Here is a 21,590-nt window from a genome sequence, read left to right as displayed (position 1 = left end):
GCCAATCAGAATAGACTGCAGTGGCATAGATTGGCTCATATGCTCGATGTAACATTTATCCCTTTCAAAGTCTACTCATCAAAATCTAGCACTGTAGAGTTGGTGCTGACCTCAGTGTAACCAAGTCAGAGGCCAAAATTGAAGGGGGGAGTTGGTTTTCTGAAATTGGTCAACTCAGTGGCATAGCTAGCCGCTCAGGTGCCTGGTGTGGGGGTGTGTCCTGCAGCCGGGGCGTGGTGATCCACCCATAGGGGCGGGGCAAGCCTATCCGATGCTTGGAGTCTCTCATCGCCTTCCTCTCAGCTGTAGGGCGGCTGAGCGAGAAGCAGTAGGCAGACGCAAGTCCCACACTGCCGTTTCAGGCAGTGCGGAACCTGCAGGTGCCTAAGCCACCATATCACTCCTAAAACGTTTTGTGAGCCCATTTAAAAAACAACAAACAACAACACACAACTCATTTGGTCACCCCCCTCAGTGATGACACCCAGGGTGGACCACACACACACACCCCGCACACCCCTTCCTCTGCCACTGGGTCAACTGCAGAAGGAAAGTATATTATCTTGTAGAAGAAGATAGAGATAATTCCCATCAATATGCATACATTGATGCAGTAAGTCAGTAGATAAACTTCCCCTCCCCCCCAGCCTAAAATAAGTAATTCATTTCCTAATTCAGTTTATTTCATAAATGCAACTGAATAAATGAAGTCTCGCTTTTCCAGAATAGTTTTAATTCAGCTACATTGTGAAATGTACAGTTTTCTCCAACTTTAAATTTAAGAAAAGGTTTGTTTTCATAACCTACAAACTTCACAAAATAACATTTCTTTTCTCACTCTTACATCTTTTTAAAAAAGTATTCCGAGGATATGAAGCACAAGACCACCCTCTTAGAACTTCAGAAAATGTTTACACATCTAATGGTAAGTTTGGGAAAGCGCTTATGAAAATAAATGCTTAGTTTTGTATTTGATGACCTTAATAGCGGTCTGCTAGTCTATGACTGCGTGCTGCGGTAGTGGAGCATAATAGGTTCTTCTGTTTTAACTTCAGAGACATCCATTATGTTGGTGGCATCCATCTGATTTGCTCAAGGTGAAGACATGTGTCTGAAGTTTTAGTTATTATTATTTTTATTTATTAAATCTGTATACTGCCCTTCATCCTAGGATCACAGAGTTCTTTTTTTAGTCCTCTTCTGGCACTTCCTCCAGTTTCGCCCTACCTTCACCCAGGCAGAGGCTGTTCCTCTCTTATAGCTCAGGGCTGTGTATGTAGGGCTATATATATTCTTTCCTTAGTACTGCTGTTTCTGCACTGCAGTTGGGGCTTTCTCAAGCACTAGGAGTTTAAATAATGCCTCACTATTTTTTGCAGCCGAAACAGAAAGCTTTATAATGCTTTGCCAGCAGAGAGTGCAAGCAGGTGTCATGAGTTGGAAAATGCCTCTGAGCAAGCTGGTTTCCCTTCCCTCCTTTTTTATCAAGATATACTGCCAAAAAAATTAAAATAAAATTAAGGAATCCCTTCCTACAAGGATAAATCGAAACGTCCTCACATACGTTATTGGAGAGGCTCATCTGAATCCTCCACTATTCACCATAAGGGGGGGGGAGGCCTCAGTCTTAATGCCAAATCCAAACATCCCACTTTTTCCAAAGAGTACTTTTCTGAGTTTTCTTAGCAAGCATTCTGAGCCACCTGAAACTTGCCCCATCAGTTCTGACCATCTACAGTGGTACCTCCGGTTACGAACTTAATTCCTTCCAGAGGTCCGTTCTTAACCTGAAACCATTCTTAACATAAGGCGCGCTTTCACTAATGGGGCCTTCCGCTCGCATCCCAGAGCAAAGTTCACAACCCAGAGCATCTACTTCTGGGTTAGCAGAGCTCCTTACCTGAAGTGTTTGTAAGGAGGACGGTACGTAACCCAAGGTTCCACTGTATTCCGCCTGCAGACAGGCAAAGTTGAGGACTGGCACACCCTCTCAGGTTCAGAAAGCCCCTATTCAGGAAGCCTCCTCCTCTCACACTTTAAGCATGTAAGATTCTGGCTATGTATTTTATGTTATGGCACAGTCCCAATTTTGTGTTATGTGACACCCTCATGGCAGGCATTTTGTGACTGGTATTCACCGTGCTTTCTCCAAATTCCAAATGTGCCTTTTGCCTCAAAAAGCTTGGCAGCCCCCGGCTTTAGTATATGAAGAAAATATACTAAATCATGACCCAAATTTACGGCAGTTAGGTCACCATAAGTAGCACTGCACTTCTGGAATGTTATGATAATGTCTCTTCAAATATTCTGATGTTGGAGTTCCAGTCCCATTGCCAAAAAATACCCATTCATGCGCTTGCCCCTAAACGATGGGATTCATTGAGAAGTCAAGATACGGAGAAAATGATGAGTTCTTATTTGACTCAATATGTTGTTGCATCTCACAATTTATTTATAAGGTGTTTGAGTCTGCCCGGTGTTCTGATCATGGGATTTCAGCTGTTGCAGAAAACATTTCTTAGCTCCCAGAAGAACTGTCCTCCACATTATAGTCTGAAATAATATCAAGACAATATCTTGATATTACAAATACATCATTGTAACCCTAATCCCAGCCTTTCCTCTAACACTGGCTGCTGGAATGGAAGGTGTTGACTCTTACGAAACTCTAAGGGGTTTATTTTGGCAAGTTGAAGGGCCATTGCTCAGTGGCAAAGCATGTGTTTTGCGGGCAGAAGATACCAGATTCAATCCCTAGCATTTCTAGGTAGGCCTGGGAATGTTCCTTATCTGGAACCCTGAAGGGAAGCAATCAGTATAAACAACACTGGGCTAATGGTCTCACTCTGTATAAGGCATCTTCTTAGCTTTCAGAAGGTTTGTTTGAACATGTTCCACATTTTGGCCCTGTAATACAGTGGTGCCTCGCAAGACGAAATTAATCCGTTTTGCGAGTCTCTTCGTCTAGCGGTTTTTTCATCTTGCGAAGCAACCCGATTAGCGCTATTAGCGGTTTAGCGGCTATTAAAGGCTTAGCGGCTTAGCGGCTAAAAGGCTATTAGCGGCTTAGAAAAAGGGGGGAGCGAAAAAAATCGCAAGACTCGCAAGACTTTTTCGTTTTGCGAAGCAAGCCCATAGGGAAATTTGTCTTGCGAAGCGCATCGAAAAACGGAAAACCCTTTCGTCTAGCGGGTTTTTCGTCTTGCGAGGCATTCGTCTTGCGGGGCACCACTGTAGTTCAATAACCTTCTGTGCAATCTCAGAGCTGCAGAAATCATAATTACTCCACTTCTATTGAAGCTCAGAGCTGCCTGTGATTATCTTGAATCTGTTAGCACAGAAGCATCCAAAGATATCTCTGTCTGCAAGAATTATTGTGTGTTCTTACTTTTTAAGATTAAAGATTTAATTGCTTCTTTTGCCTTTTGCTTCTGACTCTCTGTCTGTTTTCAACACAGGAAAGTGAATGCAAAGCATACAATCCAAGGCCGTTCTGCAAAACCTACACCATGGATAAACAGCCACTTAATACCGGTGAACAAAAAGACATGACTGAATTCTTCACAGATCTAATAACAAAAATTGAAGAAATGTCTCCAGAATTGGTAAGCTGTCAGTAATTACTATTATTTTTTTAAACCAGGCTTTGGATTTCATTTTATTTTATTGTCCTGACTGAAGTAAATTATTTTTTTGACTGAAATAAATCCCTTCATTCACAGAAGAATACGGTGAAAAGCTTGTTTGGAGGTGTTATCACAAACAATGTTGTTTCCTTGGTGAGTGGCTATTTAACTTTGCCTGCCAATTTCCCTCCCCACTTCCCAATCCTAAACTGTTGCTTTTCATGTAGGAATAAATTCACTGATTCCTGTTAATTCTTTTTTGAAAAAACCACTGTCCCTTAGGACTGTGAACATGTCAGCCAGACTGCTGAAGAGTTCTACACAGTGAGATGCCAGGTAGCAGACATGAAGAATATTTATGTAAGTGGTACTGAACCTGCACTGATTGTAGGCCTCTGTTAAGCAAACATATGAAGCAACTGAATGCAGAATCCGTGATCTGTCTAGCCCAGTATTGCCTGGGTTGACTGTCAGCAACTCGACCACTGAGTAATCTCCCCTCCTTATAATAATATAATTCAGCATCGCACTAAGTCATTCTGTCAGGGCAAGTTCTCTGGCACCTCAGAACAATCCGCCCTCTCCTCCTCTCGCGTGATGTTGTGAGGGATCTCCACCACCTTGTTCCCTGAGCCGATTTTGGGGATCACATGGAGGGAGGGTTGCATAAGTGGAAGGAGGGGACTCATTCGTTGAATCCTGCACATCATTTTAACAATTCATGCTGACTAAGAACTAGTGGGCGTTCTCCTTTCCACTGATGGAAGGCACCTGCCAATGGAACGCAGAAATGAAGCTGTGTGTGGTGATGCCCCACCCTCTGCTGTGGGCTCCCCTCAATGTTCAGAGGCTTGCAGGGGAAGGAGGAACAACTGAAAATTCCCTCCCTCCGCATTCTGATGACAAATGTTGGCCATCAGCAGAGGAAGCACCCCTAGATATTACCTAGTGCCATAACTGTTAAAATAGTGTCCAGCTATCTCTAGAAAAGGGAACGTGGGTGGCGCTGTGGGTTAAACCACAGAGCCTAGGACTTGCCGATCAGAAGGTTGGCAGTTCGAATCCCTGCGACGGGGTGAGCTCCCGTTGCTCGGTCCCAGCTCCTGCCAACCTAGCAGTTCAAAAGCACAGCAAAGTGCAAGTAGATAAATAGGTACCGCTCTGGCGGGAAGGTAAACGGCGTTTCCGTGCGCTGCTCTGGTTCGCCAGAAGCGGCTTAGTCATGCTGGCCACATGACCCGGAAGCTGTACGCCGGCTCCCTTGGCCAGTAAAGCGAGATGAGCGCTGCAACCCCAGAGTCGGCCACGACTGGACCTAATGGTCAGGGGTAGCTTTACATCTCCAGAAAGGTACCGTATTTTTTGCTCTATAAGACGCACCAGACCACAAGACGCACATAGTTTTTGGAGGAGGAAAACAAGAAAAAAAATATTCTGTATCTCAGAAGCCAGAACAGCAAGAGGGATCGCTGCGCAGTGAAAGCAGCAATCCCTCTTGCTGTTCTGGCTTCTGGGATAGCTGTGCAGCCTGCATTCGCTCAATAAGACGCACACACATTTCCCCTTACTTTTTAGGAGGGAAAAAGTGAGTCTTATAGAGCAAAAAATAGGGTAATATTCTGCATCTAGCTGCTGTAGGTTTTGCAGCTGGTGATGATGTCTTTAAGAATAATGTATTATTATCCTTTCTATACCAGCACCTTTGCTGACAGCTTGAATGTGGACATGTGTGTGTGTGTGTGTGTGTGTGTGTGTGTGTTTTTACGATGCTTTGCATGAGATACAAGTCCAATCTTTGATTGGGGGACACAGTTGCATGTATTAAAAACAAGTATTTTTGTTAGGGCAGGAGTTCACAGTGCTGACTCTACATTGTGCTCTCTTCTAAAGATAACAGTACATCATTTCTCATGCTCAATATTTTTTTATTTCTTAGTTTCATTTCTTTGGTTTGCACAAATGAATACATAAATAAATAAAACTTTTCCCTTCCTGTTTTATGTACAGGAATCCCTTGATGAAGTTACCATTAAAGATACCCTGGAAGGGGACAACATGTATACATGCTCTCACTGCGGAAAGAAAGTACGGGCTGAAAAAAGGTATCGTTGAGGGAAAACACTTGGGGATATATATATTTTTATCTTGTTGATGTTTAATTTTGGTAGAAGTTACCAGTCTAAACAGACATAAACCCAGTTCACTCACAACACTAAGCCAATCCATGACTTAGTGCAAATGTGTGGATTTCTGGAGCAAATATTACAGCTGCTACACTGCTCCCCTGGTTCAGCTGCTGTTGCACTACCCAGGGGTGAGCCAAGGTTTGCCTTATTCCCTCCAAACCAAGGCTCTTCTCCCCTAGACAAACTGGGAACAAATCTTGATTTCAGCTCCTGGTTTGTCTGGAACGAGACAACTGCGAGCCATGATCTTTATTCTGGGACCTTGCACGGTTTTGCTTAGGGTTCTATGCCAGCTGGGGCCTGCATACCAAGAACAGATCTGCTTGTGCTATACATGAGCAATACTTTCAAAAATAACAGTGGTCCTCAAAGGAAGGCGCACGCCGCAAGGAATTATTTGCTTGTTTTGTCTTTAGGGCTTGTTTTAAGAAATTGCCTCGCATTTTAAGCTTCAATACAATGAGATACACTTTTAACATGGTCACTATGATGAAGGAGAAAGTCAACACACACTTCTCATTCCCCCTGCGTCTGGACATGACACCTTACACTGAAGATTTTCTTATGGGAAAAAATGACAGGAAAGAAGGTATTTGAATTTAGTTCACCTCCGCAGTTTTGTGCCTGGCAAACTGTTTCAGTTTTGATAACTCCTCTTCATCTATTTGGATATTTCTGGCAACATGGTTTCCACTAGAGTTGGGCAGACGCTGTGGTACTTTGGCCCTTCAAGTGATGAACATTCAGAAAAATTTGTGGGGCTTTTTGTACTTTTTGACATGACTGGTTAATGGTGCAGTAGATTGCCTGCCCCTCTGTCTTCCCCAAGGAAGAATATTTGCTTTTAATTACTTTTCTTGCTGGTGCAACCATGATCCAGAGTGGAAAGGCAAACCACGAAGCCTTTCATGCGTTCATTAAAGGCCTTTCCATCAGCTGTCCCCTTTTCCTTTGTGGAAGAGGAGGGGCTTAAAAGGGAGGTTAGGAATGGGACCCAGTTTAAGGTAGGCCTTTTCAAAGGGGTGCTGTGCCCACCTTGATTTGGGGTCATTGTAATTCATTAAGCAAGGGACGCGGGTGGTCTGTGGGTTAAACCACAGAGCCTAGGACTTGCCGATCAGAAGGTCGGCGGTTCGAATCCCTGCGACAGGGTGAGCTCCCATTGCTCAGTCCCTGCTCCTGCCAACCTAGCAGTTTGAAAGCACGCAAGTGCAAGTAAATAAATAGGTACTGCTCCGGCAGGACGGTAAACGGCGTTTCTGTGTGCTGCTCTGGTTCACCAGAAGCGGCTTAGTCATGCTGGCCACATGACCTGGAAGCTGTACGCCGGCTCCCTCGGCCAATAAAGCGAGATGAGCGCCACAACCCCAGAGTTGGTCACGACTGGACCTTTACCTTTTAATTCATTAAGCAGGAATGCCCATTTATTGGTGCATGTACAAACACATTGGGTTGGTGTCTTTCTGCAGGGCTGCGAATATATTGTAGCTTGTTTGTTGCAGTAGTCTAGTAGTAGTAGTAGTAATAATAATAATAATAATAATAATAATAATAATAATAAATTTTATTTATACCCCACCCTCCCCAGCCAAGACCGGGCTCAGGGCGGCTAACAACCAATAATAAAAACAAGTTGATTAAAATACAACTTAAAAAACAAGTTTAAAATACAACATTAAAACATTAAGATGCAGCCTCTTCACAGGAGGAGAAAGGAAATAAGAAAGAGGGGGAGGGAATCAAATTGATTCTAAGCCAAAGGCCAGGCGGAACAACTCTGTCTTACAGGCCCTGCAGAAAGAAATCAGATTCCGCAGGGCCCTGGTCTCATGAGACAGAGTGTTCCATCAGGCAGGAGCCAGTGTTGAAAAGGCCCTGGCTCTGGTTGAGGCTAATCTAACTTCCTTAGGGCCCGGGACCTCTAGGGCGTTGCTATTTATGGACCTTAAGGTCCTCCGTGGGGCATCCCGGGAGAGGCGGTCCCGTAGGTACAAGGGTCATAGGCTTGTACTTGGTCTCTTCCAGTAATTAAAAGAATGAGATTCTAAAAGTTGTTATACATTCTTTAAGGTTTCAAGGATGACAGCAACAGTTCCAAAGAGACCAAGAGCTTTGAGTACGATTTAATAGGTGTAACTGTCCATACTGGAACAGCAGATGGGGGACACTACTACAGCTTTATCCGGGATATTGTTAATCCTCATGCGTACAAAAACAACAAGTGGTGAGTCATAAATGTTCAGTCTTCAACTTGTGTCGCAGTAGATGATTTGTTAGCAAAAAAAACCCCCAGGGAGTGCGGGAGGAAAACTGTATGTAAAAGGGGAAGAGGGAGCATTCTTGATCATCAAATGATGGGTTTGGTAGTATGTTTGAACTGAGCAGTAGTCTTTTTTTCAATAGTTTTTAAATACATATTCTCAACCTTACATGTTTTCAGATTTAGTTATCTTCATTCTGTCCTGGATTTTGTAGCATTTAGCTAAAATGTGTCATCTAACTCAGTAGACGTGTATGCTCATACTATATTTATTTCTTGTAAATAAGAAACAAGAACTCTGCGGAATTACAGCCATATTCCATCCAGCAGAGTAAAATGTTTGGTTTGATATAAATCTGCTTGATACATGAGTGTAATGTGTTGTGTTTTCTAGGTATCTTTTCAATGATGCTGAAGTAAAGCCATTTGATTCTGCTCAGCTGGCTTCTGAATGTTTCGGCGGAGAAATGACAGTGAGTTGTAATCTCTCTCTTTTACAAGGTCAGAAAGGCACCCACATAGTTGCAATCCTCGTTGGCACTTTTTAAGCAGAAAGAGAAACAGCAGAAAACTGGTACTGTGCCACCTTTCAAATACATTGTGAACTTCTGTAGAGCCTATAATCACTGTATGAAATGCATAAACTAGGTTAGATTGTTGCAGTAATCTAACCTAGAGGTTACCAGAGCACAGATGACAGATGTTAGGCTAGATGAGCCACCAGCTGAAGCTGATGAAAGGCCACCCTAGCCTCAAGGAGCAAAGGATTCAGAAGTAGCCTCAAGCATTTGAATAAATAAATCTTCCTTACTTTCAAGTAAGAATCACTTTTGTTGTGCTTTGGGATGGGAGGGATTACCTTAGGAAATGCAGAGGGGCTAAACATATTTGGAGATACCAGTTCACAACTGTAAGATCCTCACATTGCCATGACTTTTGAGTTGGTGCAAGTTATGCCAGTCACATCAGATATGTCGTGTATTTTAATTACAGTGTAGGTGCTAGCTTATTTCCACACGTCACTGTTGCACCAACTCATAACAAAATCAAACTTGGAAAGTTAGAGCCCCTTTTTTGTTCTTAAGGACTTACAGTAGTGATCAAAGGTGCTGTAGCTGGAAAATCAATTATGAAGCTATGAAGAGAATTAAATTACTTCTGTGCCAATAAATGGGTGTAAAATTGGGGTTGGCCTTTGTACCATGTCGTGCATGCAAAACAGCCATGACAGAAAGGATGGATTATTATTATTATTTTTTAAAAAAACCCTTTTCCTTCTTTCAGACAAAGACGTATGATTCTGTTACTGATAAATTTATGGATTTCTCCTTTGAAAAGGTACTTTGCTTTATCCTTCAGTTTTGAAAAGAAACTCAATATCTTTCTCCCTTTTTCTGTTTTGAATTAACACTGTTGGGGTTTTTGCTTCTCTCAGACCCATAGTGCATACATGCTCTTTTATAAACGGATGGAGCCAGAAGAAGAGAACGGCCGAGACTACAAATTTGATGTTTCGTCCGAGTTGCTAGAGGTATATATGGCTACATTTAAAACGACAATGCAAACTTTGAAGGATTCTTTTTCTGACTATCTTTATTAGCAGAAGTAAATTTTATGTTGCCACTTTCAGCCAGCCATTTGCTTTAAGCTCACCAAGTGACTGATAGACTGATCTTCTTCCCTTGATGGAGCTGCAAAATGGGATGTAATCAAATTAGTGGCTACAAATACTTTGCTGGCTTCTATGCTGTAATCACTCAAGGACCATAAGTTTCTGCCTGTGTCAGTGAGTTCTCACTGCACTGTGGCTCACCAGGGTGTCAAAATTCAGTCAAACCTCGGCTCCTGAATGCCTCCGTTACTGTACGTTTTGGCTCCCGAATGCCAGAAACCCAGAAGGAAGTGTTCCAGTTTTTGAATGTTTTTTGGAAGCCAAACATCCGATGCAGCTTCCGCTTGTCGAACATTTTGGAAGCAGACTGGGCTTCTGGAACGGATTAACTTCAACAACCGAGGTTTGACTGTATCCAAAAAGTTAGAAAGGATGTTTAGTATTATGATTGCTAGGTTAGTTGAGTACTTTGATTTAGATAAAGCATTGGGAAGAGCATGCACCTCAGTGGGGGGAAGATGCATTCTTTTGTATGCAGGCAGTTCAGTTTTCAGTCTGTGGCATCTCAAATAAAGAGCCCCAGGGACAAGACTGGGAGAAACCTCTGCCTGATACAAAGGGAAGCTGCTGCCAGCGATAATGAATAATGCCGAGCCTGACTCTGTATATGGCAGTTTCATATATTTAAAAAAATGTGGCTTCGATCCTAAGAGAAATTGGCTTAAGATGATTTTTCATGGAAGCTAAAAGTTTTTCATCCCCTGTACACCCACCCACAAAAAACAGAGTTTGGCCCTCTTGAACAATATGAGATTGGGGGTGTCTGTGGAGGAGGGACAGTCTTGGGATCCAAGCCTGTGAGTGGAACCCAACTGCACCGTTCCATTTGTGCAAACAGGATTTCCCCTTCCACTCCTCTCACCTGCTGCCCCGCCCCCTGCGCACCACCCGAAATCTGCTCTTGAGGGTTGGGGTGCTCTCTAGAGCAGATTAAGGAGGTACTGCAGGACGGCGGAGTGGAACGTGCAACTCCATTGCCTCCGCTGGAGCAACACTGGATCCCATCCTACGAGTTTGGCATTGTTTCTTTTAAGAGAAGACACCATGGCCTGGTATCATGCCGCCCTGCGAGTTGCATGGAGGAAAATGAGTAGACCAGGCATAGGCATACTCGGCCCTCCAGATGTTTTGAGACTACAGTTCCCATCATCCCTGATCTGTTAGCTAGGGATGATGGGAGTTGTAGTCCCAAAACATCTGGAGGGCCGAGTTTGCCTATGCCTGGAGTAGACCATAGCCCAGGGAGGGAGAGGGGGAGGGGAGAAATATTTTCAACATGTATTCATTGTTTTTTCTCACCTTGCCTGCTCCAAATACTCCCAAGACAGTGTAGATAGTTGGTTTCTCTCTCTTTCTCCCTGTCTGTCTTTCCCTATCGCTGATCTCACACCTGCTTTACATATCAGCTAACTCGGAACTATTGTGTTAAGTTTAAATTGCTGTGTGTGAGAGAGAAGGTTCCTTACTGAAGGCTTTGGCTCTTGCTTTCCGAATTGTATGGCTCTGAAGGAGTAAACAGCTTTGCACTTGCTTTTTCCTCTTCAGTGGATATGGCACGATAACATGCAGTTTCTTCAAGACAAGAATATTTTTGAGCATACATATTTTGGGTAAGCTATGCCTAACTTGAGAACATTTTTTAAAAAACCAAAAACCTCTTACCCAGATTTTAAAATTCAATTTAAGTAACTGATAACATATTTATCTGGCCTAGGTTCATGTGGCAATTGTGCAGTAGCATCCCCAGCACTTTACCAGATCCAAAAGCGGTTTCTCTGATGACAGCCAAGGTATGATTCCTTATCACATTTTTAAAGCCCATCTTTTACTGTTGGTTCAGTGCACTCTGTGTGACTGTCAATTCTTGTCTTACAGTTAAGCACCTCTTTTGTCCTCGAAACATTTATCCATTCAAAAGAAAAGGTACGTTGCTAAATATAACACAGGCATAAAATTGCTTAAGAAAAATTGCTGCCCTTCAGTTTGTGGAAATAAAAACAAAGCAGAATTTGTAATAAAAATTGATTTTGCCTCAAATGACACATTGATTCAGGCTCCAAATGTATGGCTTTTTGTAAAACCCTTTGAAGCAGCGTGGACCAATTTGTTGTATGTGTATTTTTCCTTCCCCAAGATTTGGTCATCTTTACTTCAGACTTCATACAAGATTAATCCATATACACAGACTATATTGTTTCATAAGCAAATTAAATGTGTTTTTAATGCACAAGGTATGCAAATGAATGTATACAGACGTACCTTGGAAGTCGAATGGAATCCATTCCAGAAGTCCGTTCGACTTCCACAACGTTCGGGAACCAAGGCACGACTTCTGATTGGCTCTAGGAAGCCATGGAAGTCACTTCGGATGCTCCGGTTCCAAATAATGTTCAAAAACCGGAACAATCACTTCCGGTTTTCGATCGGGAGCCAAAACGTTTGGCAACTAAGCAGTTTGAATTCCAAGGTACGACTGTATTTTGGACTGTATATCCCAAGATGACTCTAGCATGTGACACAAACAATTTTATTAAAGGAAACAGTAAGGAAGATGTGGAAGGGCACCAACAATTCCTTGTGAGATACCTGTTTCTTTTAACTTAGAGGCTACATTTATTTTTATGTAGCCACGCAATACCACTTTTAGGTTTCATTTAGTGTTCTGTTCTCTTTAGCCTACAATGCTTCAGTGGATCGAACTGTTAACCAAACAATTTAACAACAGCCAAGCTGCTTGTGAGGTAAGATTGAAATGAACATTTTTTTATTGTAGTTTATGCTGTAAGAGATGAATATGATAGATTCTCCCCAAATATATTTATTTAGAGGAGACCTAAGACAATAATTAAGCATTTACTAGCATTTCTTGAAGGATTTTTTCCCTTCATTTTATGATGTAGACTAAAAGGAAGGGTAAACATTTTGGATCAGGCAAAACATTGTAAGATTGTAAGAAGGGAATGTTGATATTCCAAACTGCCTTTGGTGAGACACAAATGTATGAGAAGGACGTAAAAAGTTGCAGATATGTTGGTGTGGTACACCGCAGCCTTGGAGTGGGGCTGAAGGAGTTTGTGGTCCAAAGTACCTACATTATATCCAGACGGTTTTCCGTCTTGCGAGGCATTCGTCTTGCGGGGCACCACTGTATTCAGACTTTGGCTCTAGCTCATCACTGTAGATCACATTCTGCTAGAAGGCAGGGAAGGCTAAGTTCTTTATGTAAAGAAAACTCTGTAACTTAATCCGTTCAAATTACAGTGGTACCTCAGGTTAAGTACTTAATTCGTTCCGGAGGTCCGTTCTTAACCTGAAACTGTTCTTAACCTGAAGCACCACTTTACCTAATGGGGCCTCCTACTGCCGCCATGCCGCCGGAGCACGATTTTTGTTCTCATCCTGAAGCAAATTTCTTAACCTGAAACACTATTTCTGGGTTAGTGGAGTCTGTAACCTGAAGCGTATGTAACCTGAAGCGTATGTAACCTGAGGTACCACTGTAAAAAGGAACCTGTAAGTTCTGGCCATGGAGTGATACTCCCCTGCCCCCCAATAAAACTCTGTGATTGTTATGTTTCCTCCACTTCTTCCCTGGTAGTAAATAATTGCTAGATCACTTTGGGGCTTTTACACAAATGCTTCTTTAATTAATTATTATAACATACCATACAGCTTTATTAAGGTATAACACATTAGAAAAGACTGTTTCACTTAAAATAGAGTGTAAGCTGAATTGTGAACAACGTGTTTTTTTCTTCCCAGTGGTTTCTGGATCGTATGGCTGATGATGACTGGTGGCCCATGCAGATTCTAATAAAATGTCCCAATCAGATTGTGAGACAGGTGAGCAAAATGGGCCATGCAATCTGCCATGTAAAATAGTTGTTGCTGTTTGAGATTAAACTGTCTCTTGTGTGAAGCCATTTTTGTTCTTTTCCCTTTCCTTGTTACTCCCAGAAAATCTTGGGCTGCTGTGTTCTCTGTCCACTAGTAGGCTATAATTAATTTTAGCCATTTAAGCCCTCAGAATGTTTAATGCCTTCAGTCTGCCTGCACAATTAATCCTTCTATACAGTTGAAGTGTTCTTCATCGTTTTCCAAGACATTAGCTCTGAAGCAGTTTGGCAGCTTTGGGCGTGCTTTTATACCGAGGAAGACCTGGGTGCACATATTCACCTGAGAATTGAAATCCATGTACAAAATGGATTGCAGAAGAGTTACTTTTAGATGTGCCATTTTGCAACAAGTGGAAGCCTGCTCACACAGACAGCATTGTATACAACCCATTCAAGACATTTTCCCCTGTTGGTTGGCTTGACATCCACTCTGAAACTCGAAAGCTTGCTCAGTATTTTATGACGCTTCCAATTTGTGCTACATATAGTTTCCTACTGTGGGTTGTGGCTTTTTCTTAACATATCAATGTTGCTGCCTGCAACTTTATGTGTGCGTGATGTATATGTTTGCAAACACGTACATTTACACTTAAAACATCTCAGCCAGTTGTATCCCTCTTTTAACTGGTGGGAATTGAAGGTCTTCAAGGTTGGGGGATCCAGAATCTGGCCTTCTGGCTGAAACCAGTTCCCTGTCCCAGCTCTATAATGTCATGGGTGAAGTGGTATTTAGGTACATGAAACACAAGATCGGTTTAGCCATGGCTGACTCTTTGAACATTGTAGTCCTAGAATTCTTTTTTGAAGTCCTATTAAAATTATCTGTGAAGTCCCAAACAAAGTCACCCTCCAACTCATTATTTTACAGATGTTCCAGCGCTTGTGTATTCACGTGATTCAGCGGCTTAGGCCTGTCCATGCTCATCTTTACTTGCAGCCAGGAATAGAAGACTGGTAAAACATTTTTACCTGATAATGTTTTCTTCTTAAAAGTTATTTCAGCTATTCAAAATGCTTGTTTTATTATTAAAAGCAATCGTACCTACGGGACCGCCTCTCCTGGTATGTCCCACAGAGGAACTTACGGTCTTCAAACAAAAACATCCTGAAGGTCCCAGGCCACAGAGAGGTTAGGCTGGCCTCAACTAGAGCCAGGGCTTTTTCGGCTGTTGCTCTGATCTGGTGGAATGTCCTGCCACAAGAGACTAGGGCCCTGCGGGACTTGACATCTTTCCGCAGGGCCTGCAAGACAGAGCTGTTCCACCAGGCCTTTGGTCAGGGCACAGCCTGACTCCCTCCTTTGGCAATATTCACAGAACTTTAGCCTAATGGTTGCCATCAATTTGATTTGAATTAATTTTATAGTAAAATGATTTTAGAATGTTGTACTATTTTATTGTTGTTGGCCGCCCTGAGCCCGGCTTCGGCTGGGGAGGGCGGGATATAAATAAAATTTATTATTATTATTATTATTATTATTATTATTATTATTATTATTAGAAAGCATTAAGAAATACATAATCAGACCTTTCTGTTTCAGGCTGTTTCCTTTGTTTTTATACTGCTGCGTGGTCACAAGACAGTAAAATGGAACAAGTTCTAAACAGCTTCCCTCTGTAGACTGTTTTTTGTCATCTTCAGCCTTATCCTATGCATGTTTTTATTCTGAAGTATGTCCTGCTGAGTTCTGTAGGACTTTTTTTTAAACCAAGTAACTGTGCATAGAATTTCAGTCTTAGCTGTAGTACATAGAATGCCTGAGGATAATGCAGTATGCACATAAACATGGAATCTCTGAACATCCCTTTAGATTGGCCTGAGGTCGCTTTTGCCTGCAGAGTCTTTAACAATACACTGAATGATTCAAATTGAAATGTATTTTCAGTTCGGATGACATGGATGGCCCTGTGGAAGATATTGGCAGTCGCTCGTGCGTAACCCGCTTTGTGAAGACTCTCTTGTCAATTATGGAGCATGGTGTGAAACCTCACAGTAAACATCTCACAGAGTACTTCGCCTTTCTTTATGAATTTGCCAAAATGGGAGAAGAGGAGGTGAGTGCAGCTTTGGTTGGTCTGATTCTCTGTGGACTCTGCAGTTTCTATTTGGGAATTTTGTGTGTGTGTGTGTGTGTGTGTTTGTGTGTGACCATGCTGCTGTGCCATCTGCTGTCTCAGATTTTTGTTACTGTACACATTTTTAAAATGTTTGTGCCTTCATTATATATAGTCAGAGAAGGAGAAAAGCCAACCTTGGGATGGGAGGTGGGCCATAAATAACTAGAATCAGTAAATATACTGTATTGCTTACACATTCCAATAATTTTCACCTGTTTCCAGAGCCAGTTCTTGCTTTCACTGCAAGCCATATCAACAATGGTCCATTTCTACATGGGAACCAAAGGACCTGAAAATGTAAGTCTTAAGATTTTCACCTTTCTGACCAAGTGATAATGTTTGTTTCCACACACCTCATGTTGACCACATATTAAGTGAACGCTGAAATGATGGAAATAGCTTTATAATAATAATAATAATAATTTATTATTTATACCCCGCCCATCTGGCTGGGTTTCCCCAGCCACTCTGGGCGGCTTCCAAAAGAATATTAAAATACTATGTTACATCAAACATTAAAAGCTTCCCTAAACAGGGCTGCCTTCAGATGTCTTCTAAAAGTCTGGTAGTTGTTGTTCTCTTTGACATCTGGTGGGAGGGCGTTCCACAGGGAGGGCGCCACTACCGAGAAGGCCCTCTGCCTGGTTCCCTGTAACTTGGCTTCTCGCAGTGAGGGAACCGCCAGAAGGCCCTCGGTGCTGGACCTCAGTGTCCGGGTAGAACGATGGAGGTGGAGACGCTCCTTCAGGTATACTGGACCGAGGCCGTTTAGGGCTTTAAAGGTCAGCACCAACACTTTGAATTGTGCTCGGAAACGTACTGGGAGCCAATGTAGGTCTTTCAAGACCGGTGTTATATGGTCTCGGCGGCCGCTCCCAGTCACCAGTCTGGCTGCTGCATTCTGGATTAGTTGTAGTTTCCGGGTCACCTTCAAAGGTAGCCCCACGTAGAGCGCATTGCAGTAGTCCAAGCGGGAGATAACCAGAGCATGCACCACTCTGGGGAGGCAGTCCGCGGGCAGATAGGGTCTCAGCCTACGTACCAGATGGAGCTGGTACACAGCTGCCCTGGACACGGATTTAACCTGTGCCTCCATGGACAGCTGTGAGTCCAAAATGACTCCCAGGCTGCGCACCTGGTCCTTCAGGGGCACGGTTACCCCATTCAGGACCAGGGAATCCCCCACACCTGCCCGCCTCCTGTCCCCCAGAAACAGTACTTCTGTCTTGTCAGGATTCAATCTCAGTCTGTTTGCCGCCATCCATCCTCCAACCGCCTCCAGACACTCACACAGGACTGTCACCGCCTTCACTGGTTCTGATTTGAAAGAAAGGTAGAGCTGGGTATCATCTGCATACTGATGAACACCCAGCCCAAACCCCCTGATGATCTCTCCCAGCGGCTGCATGTAGATGTTGAAAAGCATGGGGGAGAGGACAGAACCCTGAGGCACCCCACAAGTGAGAGCCCAGGGGTCTGAACACTCATCCCCCACCACCACTTTCTGAACACGGCCCAGGAGGAAGGAGCGGAACCACTGTATGACAGTGCCCCCAGCTCCCAGCCCCTCAAGACGGTCCAGAAGGATGTTATGGTCGATGGTATCAAACGCCGCTGAGAGATCCAGCAGAACTAGGAAACAGCTCTCACCTTTGTCCCTAGCCCGCCGGAGATCATCAACCAGTGCGACCAAGGCAGTTTCAGTCCCATGATGAGGCCTGAATCCCGATTGGAAGGGATCCAAATGGTCCGCTTCTTCCAGGCGTGCCTGGAGTTGTTCAGCAACCACTCGCTCAATCACCTTGCCCAAGAATGGAAGATTTGAGACTGGGCGATAGTTGGCCATCGTGGCCGCATCTAAAGATGGTTTTTTAAGAAGCGGTTTAATAACCGCCTAAATCAGCGGGTCTGGGAAGGCTCCCTCATGGAGGGAAGCATTCACCACCCCACGAAGCCCATCGCCCAGCCCTTCCCGGCTAGCTTTTATAAGCCAGGATGGGCAAGGATCAAGGAGCCCTTTTTTAAGAGTCATTTTTGTAAACTGTGTTTTGTGGTACCTGGGAGTGCCTTGAAAGTTCTTACACAAGAAGGTCACTGACGAGGACGAACTTTGTCTCCTTTCCCCTTTCAGTGCAGGGGTCCCTATAAGTGTATATGGTGCTCCATAATGTGGGAAGATGGTTAAAGCCCAGGAGGTCTGGCCCAAACCCCATGTGGGCTTGGAGTTGAATTCTTGTCAATGCGCTTCACTTAAAAGGCTTGTTGGAAAAATAACGTGAAAGGACAATAAAGGCAACACCTGTCTGATGCATAATGGGAGGGCGTTCCAAAGGCCCTATTCCTACATTGTATGGGATGGATCCCCTGATAAGCTTGTATCTGTCGGAAGCCCTCTCATTAAGCTACCCTTGTGGTTAAGTCCTGATACAGAGTAACTTCGTTGATTATTATAATAAGTGGCCTTTATAGTTAGTGCTTTCTTAACATTCCAAGGCTTTCACATAGATTACCTTAGAGCAGTGATGGCCAAACTTGGCCCTCCAGCTGTTTGGGGACTACAACTCCCATCATACCTCGCTAACAGGACCAGTAGCCAGGGATGATGGGAATTGTAGTTCCAAAACATCTGGAGGGCCAGATATGGCCATCACTGCCTTAGAGACATTATCCTGTGGGTTTATATCACTACCCCATATTACAAAAGAGGCCTGGACCAAGAGAATCCCAGGGAGTGATAAAGTGAAAAGGTTAATCTCTCACTCAGACCTGCAAGGTGATTTCTTTCAGCTTGCCATGAGAATTACATGTATGTTGTTGTTGTCTGTCCCCCCCCCCGTCCCCCTGCCTGTCCTTTAGCCACAAGTTGAAGTATTATCAGAAGAAGAAGGAGAAGAGGAAGAAGAGGAGGAAGATATTCTTTCTTTAGCAGAAGAAAAATACAGGCCTGCTGCACTTGAAAAGATGATAGCTCTGATAGCTCTTCTGGTTGAGCAGTCCCGCTCAGAGAGGTAAGGAGCAGCCTCACACAGGCACAGCTTCTCCCTTGGGTTTACAAGGGTGGTTCAACCCATGACCCTCGAGGCCTTTTTTGGCAGCCTTCAGTTTAGTGGGCTGCCCTGGTTTAGACTCTTGTTTAAGTGCAGTTAGATGCAAAACTCTGGGTGCACTCACCTCACATATTTTTTGAGTGGTGCCTCTTGTACAATGAGCTGGGCTGACCACTGGAGGTGGCTGGTGGTGGGGCTCCCAAAATCCGTAGCAAGAGTAGTGGAGAGATTGTACTTATCAGCAGCATGAAGCAGGCAAAGTGAGGTCCGACCTCTCTACAATCTGTTCTGGCTCACCCAGAGGAGACTTTCTGTATGTGCAACCTTGCATGGATCACTCTGAGAGAATGAACATTACAGAAAAGCAACTCTTACTTTTTCAAGCCTGGTAGATTGATGAAATGAATCAGTTTGGTTTTTTAAATTGTGTTTTTAGGCACTTGACTTTATCCCAGAATGACATGGCAGCTTTAACAGGAGGCAAGGTAAATATATTTGGATGCTGGAAAAGTACTACTGTTTTCAAATGTGCCTTATTAAAAAATGTCTGCTGTACTGACACCTTCGAATTTGTTTCAGGGTTTTCCTTTCTTGTTTCAACATATCCGCGATGGGATAAACATCAGGCAGACCTGCAATCTTATATTCAGCCTTTGCCGGTACAATAACAGACTTGCAGAACATGTAAGTATCAGCTGCTGTCAACTCTGTTTGTTCCAGAAGCTTTACTGGGAAAGTTGCACTGGAGTTGCATATATAATCGAAGTTTTCCTTTCTCTCTTACAGATTGTTTCCATGCTTTTCACATCTATAGCCAAGTTGACTCCTGAGGTGCGTACAGTTATGGTATTGCTACCAATTTACTGGGGACGCAGGTGGCGCTGTGGTCTAAACCACAGAGCCTAGGACTTGCTGATCAGAAGGTCGGCAGTTCGAATCCCCATGACGGGGTGAGCTCCCGTTGTTCGGTCCCAGCTCCTGACCACCTAGCAGTTCAAAAGCATGTCAAGTGCAAGTAGATAAATAGGTACTGCTCCAACGGGAAGGTAAACGGCATTTCCGTGTGCTGCTCTGGTTCGCCAGAAGCGGCTGAGTCATGTTGGCCACATGACCTGGAAGCTGTCTGTGGAGAAACGCCAGCTCCCTTGGCCTATAGAGCGAGATGAGCACCACAACCCCAGAGTCGTCCGCGACTGGACCTAATAGTCAGGGGTACCTTTACCTTTACCAATTTACTGGCCTGACATTGGCGTCTATACCTCTACAGATTAGTGTGAGCCTGTATAAATCTTTAGCAGCCAGTTCCTCTCAATTTCTCCATTTGTGCCCTCCTAAAAGACCTGGCATTCTCAAGTTAAAAGGGTTGATGGGAAACACCACTGCCTAACTCAGGTGCCAGTCAGATGAAACTGGGCTAATATATTCTTAAGGCCAAGATTTTCCACGCAAAAAGAATAGACTCTGGGGTGGAATTGCATGGCTTAGAGGCTGGTGTCTCTGATTATGCCCTGTCCCTTACTACTATGTAATGAATAGCTGCTGTTCATTCTTGTGGGGAAAACTGCTGAATCTGAGAACAAAGTATACTTGGTCTGCCCTGACAGTGGGTAAGCTTCCATTGAAATGGACCCTATATGGAGGATAATGCCGTTCTGTTCACAGTGCACAGAAAAAACATGCATCTTCCCTTCCTGCCCTCATCTTTCTTTCTCCCCTTGTTTCTGCAGTACACAAATCCTCCCTCTGTACGCACACATGCGCATAAGTATGCCTACAAGCAGGAGTTGAGTACAACAGCACTCTCCCTATTGAGATTCCCAATAACTGGTATTCATAGGAGAATTCTGGTGCTAAACATCTGCTGTCTTGTGGGGCAAAGGCTCAGGAGTAAACCCTACAAACATCCAGAGTGCAGTCCCTAAGATGGTTAGATGGTGCCTTGTACCATCTTGCAGCCAAGCTTGTACCAGACATATTGCTCTGCTTTCCTTTGAACCATATCAGCGAGGCCGGGGGGGCGGGGGGGGTCTTGTTGTCTGGGCAGCCCAGGACGTCCATACACACTGCCCAGGCTTGCACCCCGGGGAGGTCACTTCAGTGCCGCTAACAGTGTGGTTTAACTTCACTGCTGGAGGCACACTCCATTGTCTCTTGAGACAGGCGGATGCCCAGAACTGCCTTTAACAGTCAGTGTAGAACGCAGCCACCATGGCTAGTAGCCATTGATAGCCTTATCCTCTGTGAACACATACACCATCGTCATCAACATCACGTTAGTTATAAATAATGAACTGAATTTGATGGGCTCTGCACAGTGTGGCAGGTATAATTCTTCTTTCCACCAAAGGAAGGCAAGTTGAATAGATGTGTGACATCAGGGCTTGGCTAAGGACCTCTGCAGTACATCCATAAGCAATTTTCAGGGTGCTTTGCAGTAGCTGAGGAATGTCGTGGCTGTAAATCTTACAGCTGCATAAATGCACATAAACTGCTCACAGGATGAAATAAATCGTGGATTAAAAGTTGGTTTTCAAGGCATGGCTGTGATTTCCTGATGTGATTTATAGGCAGTATTTCAATGTGCCTTTTGTTTATTTTCAACACTGCAGGCAGCCAATCCCTTTTTCAAGTTGCTGACCATGCTTATGGAATTTGCCGGTGGCCCTCCTGGAATGCCACCGTTCGCTTCTTACATCCTCCAGAGGATATGGGAGGTAAAGTATGCAGAGCTTATCAAGCAGAGATTCAGAGACTCCCAGCCATTGTTCATCTATTTCCCACCAAGG

General features: G+C 43.8%; 1 protein-coding gene across 2 annotated transcripts in view; it reads left to right on the top strand.

The window, feature by feature from the left end:
• The window catches only part of USP34 (ubiquitin specific peptidase 34), a 103,660-nt gene that overhangs the window by 67,045 nt on the left and 15,025 nt on the right, over positions 1-21,590 (top strand). For both annotated transcript variants that reach the window (XM_081000771.1, XM_081000770.1), the window contains 23 exons: positions 860-925; positions 3,459-3,605; positions 3,723-3,779; positions 3,909-3,986; positions 5,634-5,728; positions 6,229-6,401; positions 7,883-8,036; positions 8,467-8,545; positions 9,357-9,410; positions 9,508-9,603; positions 11,290-11,354; positions 11,459-11,534; positions 11,620-11,667; positions 12,420-12,485; positions 13,507-13,587; positions 14,509-14,594; positions 15,526-15,694; positions 15,980-16,054; positions 18,614-18,765; positions 19,241-19,289; positions 19,384-19,488; positions 19,591-19,635; positions 21,414-21,518. In XM_081000771.1, the coding sequence (XP_080856897.1) occupies positions 860-925; positions 3,459-3,605; positions 3,723-3,779; positions 3,909-3,986; positions 5,634-5,728; positions 6,229-6,401; positions 7,883-8,036; positions 8,467-8,545; positions 9,357-9,410; positions 9,508-9,603; positions 11,290-11,354; positions 11,459-11,534; positions 11,620-11,667; positions 12,420-12,485; positions 13,507-13,587; positions 14,509-14,594; positions 15,526-15,694; positions 15,980-16,054; positions 18,614-18,765; positions 19,241-19,289; positions 19,384-19,488; positions 19,591-19,635; positions 21,414-21,518 (2,121 nt within the window). The remainder of the gene's footprint in view (positions 1-859; positions 926-3,458; positions 3,606-3,722; positions 3,780-3,908; positions 3,987-5,633; positions 5,729-6,228; positions 6,402-7,882; positions 8,037-8,466; positions 8,546-9,356; positions 9,411-9,507; positions 9,604-11,289; positions 11,355-11,458; positions 11,535-11,619; positions 11,668-12,419; positions 12,486-13,506; positions 13,588-14,508; positions 14,595-15,525; positions 15,695-15,979; positions 16,055-18,613; positions 18,766-19,240; positions 19,290-19,383; positions 19,489-19,590; positions 19,636-21,413; positions 21,519-21,590) is intronic.

This window comes from Podarcis pityusensis (assembly GCF_964106645.2).
Source record: "Podarcis pityusensis genome assembly, chromosome: 3".
In the NCBI taxonomy this organism is placed as follows: domain Eukaryota; kingdom Metazoa; phylum Chordata; class Lepidosauria; order Squamata; family Lacertidae; genus Podarcis; species Podarcis pityusensis.
The sequence above is the reverse complement of the archived record's forward strand: the minus strand, read 5'-3'. Positions and strand labels throughout refer to the sequence as shown.